General features: G+C 32.6%; 1 protein-coding gene across 3 annotated transcripts; it reads left to right on the plus strand.

The window, feature by feature from the left end:
* The first annotated feature begins 296 nt into the window (after positions 1-296).
* On the plus strand, positions 297-5,644 carry LOC140054875 (glutamine amidotransferase-like class 1 domain-containing protein 1). 3 transcript variants are annotated; one of them, XM_072099975.1, is made up of 8 exons: positions 303-380; positions 1,539-1,615; positions 2,370-2,475; positions 2,768-2,875; positions 2,941-3,053; positions 4,219-4,312; positions 4,453-4,564; positions 5,084-5,644. In XM_072099975.1, the coding sequence occupies exons 1-8, from the start codon at positions 329-331 to the stop codon at positions 5,103-5,105; spliced, it is 684 nt and encodes a 227-aa protein (XP_071956076.1). In that variant the 5' UTR covers positions 303-328; the 3' UTR covers positions 5,106-5,644. The 3 variants fall into 3 exon arrangements, with proteins under 3 accessions (XP_071956078.1, XP_071956076.1, XP_071956077.1); XM_072099976.1 differs by having other exon boundaries at positions 2,962-3,053; positions 5,084-5,641; XM_072099977.1 differs by lacking the exon at positions 1,539-1,615 and having other exon boundaries at positions 297-380; positions 5,084-5,643.
* The last annotated feature ends 3,142 nt before the right edge of the window (positions 5,645-8,786 follow it).

Genomic DNA, 8,786 nt, shown 5'->3' on the forward strand with positions numbered 1-8,786 from the left:
TTTTAAAAAATCACAATAGACAATTGTAAAAGGTCATTTATTAATTAAAAAGAACGAAAAACTACACACAGTATATCAAATACCAGTAACAATACGAGTAATTGACGGTCTACCACACTGTAGATACAATAATTACCCACTGTAAAATGGAATCACCGGGCTATTGTACTAGTTACAGCAATTGCCCACTGTAAAATGGAATCGTCGGGCAATTTCACAAGGTACCGGTTGGCGGACACAAACTCCCTCTAGCAGACATACCGCATGGCGGACAGTCTGCAGCAACATGCAATTGGGTCGCGTCGAGTCGGAGCAAGATAAGTTAACGATGGCTGGTTCAAAAGGAAGCTGTTTAATTATTGTTAGTTCACATTCAGATGGTAAGTATTTTCCAACTGCATGTACGTCGTAACTGTCATTAACAAATGTGTTGCATTTGGAGCAATACATATGTTTAATATACGTAGTAGTAAATTAAAATATATGAAATCTAGTCTAGGCCGATGGCCGACACAATTTTGTCGAGAATCAATCACGTGAACATGGGCACATTCTCCTGAACTAAATTGATAAAAACAATACCTACAAGGCCTAGACTAAAATTCATGTTTATGTTAATACCTTAATTAATGCACAGAGTTAGTAACATAGTGGTACTATGAATAATTAATAGTACCTATTTTTTTTTTATATAGGCCTAGTAGGGCCTATTTGTTAATAATTTATAAATATTAATGTTATGCGCGATTTGAACGATTTGCGCAATTTGAAATTGCGCTGCACAATTTGTAAATTGCGCAAGATAGTTCTTGCGCAATATGACACCTTTGCGCAATTTGAAAACGAACTGTAAATTTTCAAATTGCGCAACAAAATTCTACCAGACAATCGGTATTATAATAATTTATTGGAAACTAAATAACTCAAAATAAAACATAATAAATGCGAAGATAACATGTGTATAATAAATACATAACATTTATTATTACAATTAAATAATATTATCACTGTAACTTGAAATAAATCAAAATAAATGTAAAAATTAAGTTTTTAATATTAGTTTAAGCTAGGCCATGTAACCTAGTCAGTATCAGTAGTCCAGACCCCTAGCTAGGCTAGAGTAGTATAGCCGGCCGCCCGCGCCGCGCCCGCCTGGTGGAACACCACCGCTTCGTTTTCCTTCGTCGGTTCTTCGACGGTATGCTAACTTATAACAATATTTGCACTACTAAAATAAGGAAATGCGATATTTATCTTTAATTTTGAATCATTCTTAGAAATTACTATAAAAATATGGGTGTGCATGATTTCACAATCTGTCGAAAAACCTTGCGCAATTTGCAGATTACTTGCGCAATTTAATACGTTGCTTGCGCAATTTGAAACACATGTTTCAATTCAAATTGCGCAAGGATTTTTTTTGCGCAATTTCAAATTGCGCAAATCGTTCAAATCGCGCATAACAATAATAATAAACTAAATAAAGAGGAAAAGTTTTTCAATGAATTAATCATAATCATATTTGATTGTTTTTACAGGTGTTCTTTCTCAGTCTTTCATACATTCCTTTACACTAACACACTCGGCCTTCAATGTCCAGTTAGCGGCACCAGTGGTAATAAGAGAGGGAGAGAGACCTTTGTGCCGCTCATGTTGTGTGTGTAAGATGTATTGTTCCCCAAAAACATGAAAAACAAAGATTAATAAAATCAGACTTTAAATAGGCCATTTTGCAGTTTGATAAAGTTATTCACTTCTGTAAAATAAAATAATATAATTACATTTTTCAGCTAAATACAGTTTTTTTTATATTGTATATAAATACATTGTATAATTCAGGTTGTAAAATGAAAACAAACAAATGAAAATGAAAAACTCACATATTCTTTATGTAAAATATTTTAAAACTAGATAGATGATAAGGATGGTTATTGTCAAGTGTATAGAAAAATATAAGAAAAAAGAATGAAAAAAGGAGGTACTGTAATACGGAAATTAATAATGTAAAAATGTTACTAATGAATTGTAACGACATTTAGAATTTAAAAAAATTTGTTTAAATGATATGATTTTATGTAATGACATGAGATAATATGAATGTGAATAAAAGTGGTGTTTGCGCCACAAAACAGAAAAAAAATTACAATTTTTTGGTTAACTATTTATGTAATACTAAAATGGCATATTCAACAACAAAAATTGAACAACGTTTTTCAGGGAGACAATACATCTTTAAGTGAGACCTACAAAGTATATGTTGTTGTATCATAGATTGTACTTTTATGGAAATATATGTAATGGTTAAATGTTGCAACTCAAATGGTACAAAGCTGTAGGTTTAAATATTACAAATTTTCATTTGTTTATAGGCAAAAGCTATTGATTTTGTTAAACAAGATGATAACAGTAGAAAATGGTTAAATGAATTCCGCACAAAACCATTTGCAACACCAGTCCGACTAGAGACGATTGAAGGTAGAGTATTTAAACTTTACATTTTTTTCAGAATCAGATATATTTCAGATTATGTGAAAATATAATTATTGTCTTCATTCTTCATTCATCCATACATTTATCTGTAACAACAAGAAATAAAACTAAGTCTATAAAGAATGATTGTATATAAATGTTCAGTCAGCTTTTTGATTTTTGTCTGAACAAGCTCAAGTAGTATACATATATAAAATGCCATATGTGCTAAAATATTTATCTTTTTACTAATATTAAGTCTCAGAATTATAATAGAATTTATACTTGTTTTTTACAGCTAGTCGATATTCAGCTCTACTTTTTCCTGATTCTCCTGGTGCCTTGCATGACTTGTCTTCCAATTCAGAACTTGCCAATATTATTCAACATTTTATTCATGAGCAAAGTAAGTTTCCTCGTTGTCTTTTAGAAGAATCATATTTTTGACCCCTTTGTAAAAAAACTGTATAGATTTCCTTTCTCTTTTTTTAGAGCCAATATGTGCAATTGGATCAGGGGTTGGTGCCCTGTGTTCGGTCAAAGATCAACATAAATGGGGTTTTTCAAACTATTCAATGACAGGGGTGAGTGTATTGGAGCAAGTTGGGTGTGGATTCTCATCATACTATATAACACCTAAATAGATTCCTGTCATTTGATTGGACGATTGTGGGTCACATGGCTTTTGTGTGATAGTATTTTTTTTTCATTGTCAGTATTTTTTATTTATTCATCGTAATACATGGTTAAAAGTTCTATTCAGTGGTGCAATTAAAATGTTATATTACATGTTCAGCTTTTTGTAAACAGTTGTATTCGATTGGGAATTTACCGTTTAGTGTAGTTTTTCATATTTAACAGAGTATTTTGAGTGTTGAGATTGTTTCCAACGAAAAGCTTGCGCTGTTTAAAGGCCAGGTGCGGGCATAAAATTTCTATTGATCATACATTCCAATAATTATCGATGTATAGTTTCCCCTATGTTTCATAATTTTTAGGATTTTATTTGTCTTACACGAGCTTGTTGAAAATAAGCACTTTTTTATCAGTGGAGGGAATAGTTCAAATTACAAAGTTAAATCTCTATTCTTTTGTACACAAATTTTGTAAATAGAGAGGCATTTTAAAAAGCTATGAAAATAAACGGTGTGGTAAAAAATGTTATCAGATGACTAAATATAGGTAATGAATTTTACATTTCTGGTATTTTTATTCAACTTCAGATTTTTATTTTCATGCTTTAGCAAAAATTATCCACCGTATATCCACCATCTTTTTTCACTGTCTAGGGAGTCACCAGACATGTTATTACATTAGGTTAAACTACCTAACTACTGAAAAAAAGTCTTTCTGGTTTTTATGGCAGAATTTTGCCAAACTTTGTATTTGACTATATTAAGGGAAATTCATGTTTTTTCGTCTTGATTTCTGTTACAAATATTTGATTTATGTATAATTAACCAGATATTATATTTAAAATTCATGCCTCTACCTGAGCTTTAACGTTTTCTATTCGGATGATTTTCAGTTGAGCACAATCCAAAAAACAAATATTTATGAAAGTTCTCAATCGAATGCAACAAATCATTGTTGTACCAAAATCTGATCGCTGCATTTCTAATGGTCGATCTTCTCACTTAGCCTGGGATATTGATCCAAGAAATAAAAATTCAACCAAACATTCATAATTTGCATACTGTTATTCCAGCTATAACCCATTTCTTATTATTAACCAATATTTGTTTTCAGCCCTCTGTGTATGAACTTGCCCAGACTTCTGGCTTTGGTGACATTCCAATAATTTTAGAAGATTTCATAAAAGATAATGATGCTACGTTTAGTGGTAAGTATAGTTTCATCCGGTCAGTTGGACTACTGTTTTTGTTCAAATCTTAACAAAATGTTGTTTACAAAATAAAAGCATTATGTCATTATAAGGTACTCCTGTTTAACAGTTTGGTTCTTGTTATTATATTTTTTTAGCTACGTTGCCCAACTCTGTACATATTGTTGTTGATCGACATCTTATAACTGGACAAAATGAAGCCTCAACTTTAACCGCTGTACAGAACTTAATCCTCTTAGTGAATGCCAGGTATATTATTATTAACTACACCTAGGTGGTTATATTTTTGTCAGAGATATTTGTTTGTCTGTTAGCAGGATAACATCACAACTAAACGACAGATTTTTACCAAATAGAAGCCACAGTTAGATATGTGGTCACGGACGACTCCATTAAATTTTAAAGGCAATCCAGACCAGGATTTTAATTCTGGACCACTTTTTATTATGTTTATGTAATTTTACGTCGTATGTCAAACCTACAAGACAGATCTTTACCACATTTCAACCACAGATACAGTAGATATATGGTCACGGACAACTCCATTAAATTTTGGAGAAAAATCCGGACCAGGATTTTAATTCTGGACAACTTTTTATTACATTACTAATTAGCTGTACTTAAAGACGAATCATTATCACAATTACTGATCTTTTTTTATTCCTGACGGACTCTTGTTTTTCGGTAGAACTGCTACAAAGGAAGTGTTCCCTTTTGAAAAGTGTCGCAAACCATACTGATGTGATTTTCTGTGTTTATATTTTACAGGCAAGGAAAAAACCTAAACTAAATGGAAGAAACTGGATTCCCGGACCAAAACCAAGAAAATGCAAAGAATAATTTGTTGTTCATGTTTAAAATAACACAGAATCCTTTTTATTATTATTTGATACGCCAGTAAAATGAACAGTATCTGTTGTCAGTATTTTGATAAGATATGCTTTTTAACAGTTATAGGCCTAAAAGAAAATGTTTTCATTTTAGTGTATATCAAGTCTTCTTTCATCGGGATCAAGCCTTCTTTCAATGTTACCTTGTCATATTATTATCTCCTTTTATTTTGTTACTATGTCATTGAAGGTAAATAATTGTTTAAATGCAAAATAAAAAAATATAATAACACAGAAATACCGACAAAAAATGTAAACAATCAAGTAAAGATATTTTATATTATCAAAAAATGTTTATAAGAATATATAAAGTTGGTTGGTTGTTGTAAAAATCAACGAATAATTTTAAGTGAAATATTATATTATAATTTGGTATAGCCCAAATCATTTATTTCCTACCTATTTAGGAAATAATAATAATAAGTTCTGATTGGCTATTTTACAATATATATATATATATATATATATATATATATAAATCAATGATGTTGCGTAGCACTGTGTAAATTATATATAAATCATACTGTAAATTATAGAAACAGTGCTCATATTCGGAACATGATCTCATAATCGCGTCGAGCATAGCTCATTGGCGAAAGTTCCATATTTTTTAGTTGTATGAAAAAATGTCTCTGGCTGGATTCGAACCTGCAACCTCTCGCTTACAGGGCGAGTATCATACCACTAGACCACAGAGCCATGTATGGTATTATCACAGATTTTCACCCACCAGATACATTCTCTCATACAACAAACGCCAATGGAACTTTCGCCAATGAGCTATGCTCGACGCGATTATGAGATCATGTTCCGAATATGAGCACTGTTTCTATAATTTACAGTATGATTTATATATATATATATATATATTGTGACCCGTTTTATTTTAATACATATATTTGGATTATAAGAAATATAAGCGTTGCAATAGTGTTTATTTCATAAAAGATGAGTATACATTTAAAAACTTACAAATCATTCAATTAGTTTACCAGAAAATCGCGTTTATTCTTGGAAGTGAGTGCGTTATTTAGCAGCGTGGACATTATGGTCAGTTTGTCTGATTTTGGATATTATTTAGCCAATAAGTCATGGATCACCGCCCTGTAATTTTAGTAATGTGTACATAGATCCTATAATTTTTATAAAAACATCCTTTTAAAGGATCTTCTATGTACACACTAAAAATAATTAAAATAATATACATCTTTTTCTTCTATAAAGATCATTTCACTTTTTCATCTACATTGACAATGGATTCCTTCTTGACACAGTAATCTATAAGTCATATTGGTTTTGTTACCTTTTTTTTTGTCTTGTGTGAGTTCTTCTCACGTTTATTTAAATTCTCATTGATGAATATATTATATACATATAAGTACATTTTGTGACAATTAAAAGTAAGTGTTTAGAGTAGTTAAAATACCGGTATATTTACATAATAAGATGCCAGAATTCATTATTGGTTTTGTTACCTTGTGTAATTATTCAATATTATTAAAAAGTAAAATGATGAAAATAAATAGATATACATTGAATTACATACATTGCTGGTCTCTCACTCAAGGTCAAAGGCAATGAATGTCAACTGAAACCATCAATGACGACGTAAATGTACTGGTTATTTGATTTTAAATAATATTATGGGACTTTTGAATTCTCTTTTTGCTTGTTTTACAATATAATATATAATAATAATACTAGTATTGCTTATCAATTTCATCAAATTCGACCAAAACTACGGAAGCCCGTTCGGGCCACAAGATAACTATATTTTAAAATCTGGCGGCCGCCACTTAATTATCTGGCGGCCGCCACTTAATTATCTGGCGGCCGCCACTTAATTATCTGGCGGCCGCCACTTAATTATCTGGCGGCCGCCACTTAATTATATGGCGGCCGCCACTTAATTATGTAGCGGCCGCCACTTAATAATTAGTACATGTCCCGTCACGTGACATGTACGTGCATTGGATCAGAGGCGATGTTGCATATGGAACGACATCGCTGCCTCCGGCAGCAAACTTTAATTCTATTCGGCTCTTTTACCGTTCGGCGCATTTCTATTCGGCTCATTTACCATTACGTTCGGCTCTTTCAGCATTCGGCTCTTTTTTATTCGGCCCATTTACCATTACGTTCGGCTCTTTTTGATTTTTTTATACGGCGCAATTAAATTCTAACCTTTTACATGGGGTCAAATGGAAGAAAATCAACGGCTGGAAATGAGTCTATGAAAAGTTTACAAAACATATAGATGCAGCATGTAGAGTGTTTGGTTGGCTGAATTAAATGAATTTGAAGGCTGTTTCAATATGACTAATCATTTTATTGACATGATTAATGTGTTAAAGAACTTGCAATTGTCCCACCTTATTGACTATTTTGAAAGAGAAAAGGTTTGATTTATGGCCTAGGCTAGCTAGACCTATAGTCTACTGTCAGCCTAACTTTTAACAATAATAATTTACCCTTTCTCTCTCAAAATTTGTAAAAAGATGAATTAATTTTAGGTTATTCAACACATCTTTAATCGTAAATATGGTTAATGGGCCGAATAGAAATGCGCCGAATGCTAAAAGAGCCGAACGTAATGGTTGTTGTAAAAGAGCCGAATAGTAGAATTAAAGTTTGCTGCCGGAGGCAGCGATGTCGTTCCATATGCAACATCGCCTCTGATCCAATGCACGTACATGTCACGTGACGGGACATATACTAATTATTAAGTGGCGGCCGCCAGATAATTAAGTGGCGGCCGCCAGATAATTAAGTGGCGGCCGCCAGATAATTAAGTGGCGGCCGTCAGATAATTAAGTGGCGGCCGCCAGATAACAGCTTTTAAAATATAGTTATCTTGTGGCCCGAACGGGCTTCCGTACAAAACCGTATTCTATGACAATAAATAATGGTATCATTTGACCAGATATCCTGGTCAATCAGTGATGACAATGAACTGTTTAAAGAGACCAGTTATTCCTGGTTTTAAAAAATATAGGTATAAAAATGACAACAATTTATTGAGAACGTACTTTTAAACTACTGTACAATTGAAAACAATTTCTTATACATTCTATGTGAATGTGATTGATTTAAGACCGTAAATCACAAGATACCAAAACATGAGGACATTTTACTGATATCTATTACAAATTATACTGTACAATCATTAATATGTCTAGACCTATTATGTTGTTTGTTGTTTTCATGTGCTGCTTTTGTGAGTACCAACAAAATATCACCTTAAAGCTTGGTTCCCACTAGAACGTAACGCAAGGACGTAAACGCAACGCAAGCGTTTTAACCAATGACAAGCGAAGTTATAGACAGTTAAGCGTGGTTCCCACTAGCAACGCAACGCAAGGACGTAACGCAACGCAAGTGAATTGACCAATCACAAGCGATGGCTTATTCGATTGTGATTGCTAACTGTCTATAACTTCGCTTGTCATTGGTTAAAACGCTTGCGTTGCGTTTATGTCCTTGTACGTTCTAGTGGGAACCACGCTTTAGCAATCACAAGCGAATAAGCCATCGCTTGTGATTGGTCAATTCGCTTGCGTTGCGTTTACGTCCTTGCGTTA

This window comes from Antedon mediterranea, chromosome 7 (assembly GCF_964355755.1).
Source record: "Antedon mediterranea chromosome 7, ecAntMedi1.1, whole genome shotgun sequence".
In the NCBI taxonomy this organism is placed as follows: domain Eukaryota; kingdom Metazoa; phylum Echinodermata; class Crinoidea; order Comatulida; family Antedonidae; genus Antedon; species Antedon mediterranea.

Bases quoted from the DNA above. Each gene is read 5' to 3' on its own strand.
- LOC140054875 (XM_072099975.1), top strand. From the start codon at position 329: ATGGCTGGTTCAAAAGGAAGCTGTTTAATTATTGTTAGTTCACATTCA. The intron at 3,054-4,218 runs GTGAGTGTATTG...ATTTGTTTTCAG, and splicing joins CAAACTATTCAATGACAGGG to CCCTCTGTGTATGAACTTGC. The intron at 4,313-4,452 runs GTAAGTATAGTT...ATATTTTTTTAG, and splicing joins TAATGATGCTACGTTTAGTG to CTACGTTGCCCAACTCTGTA.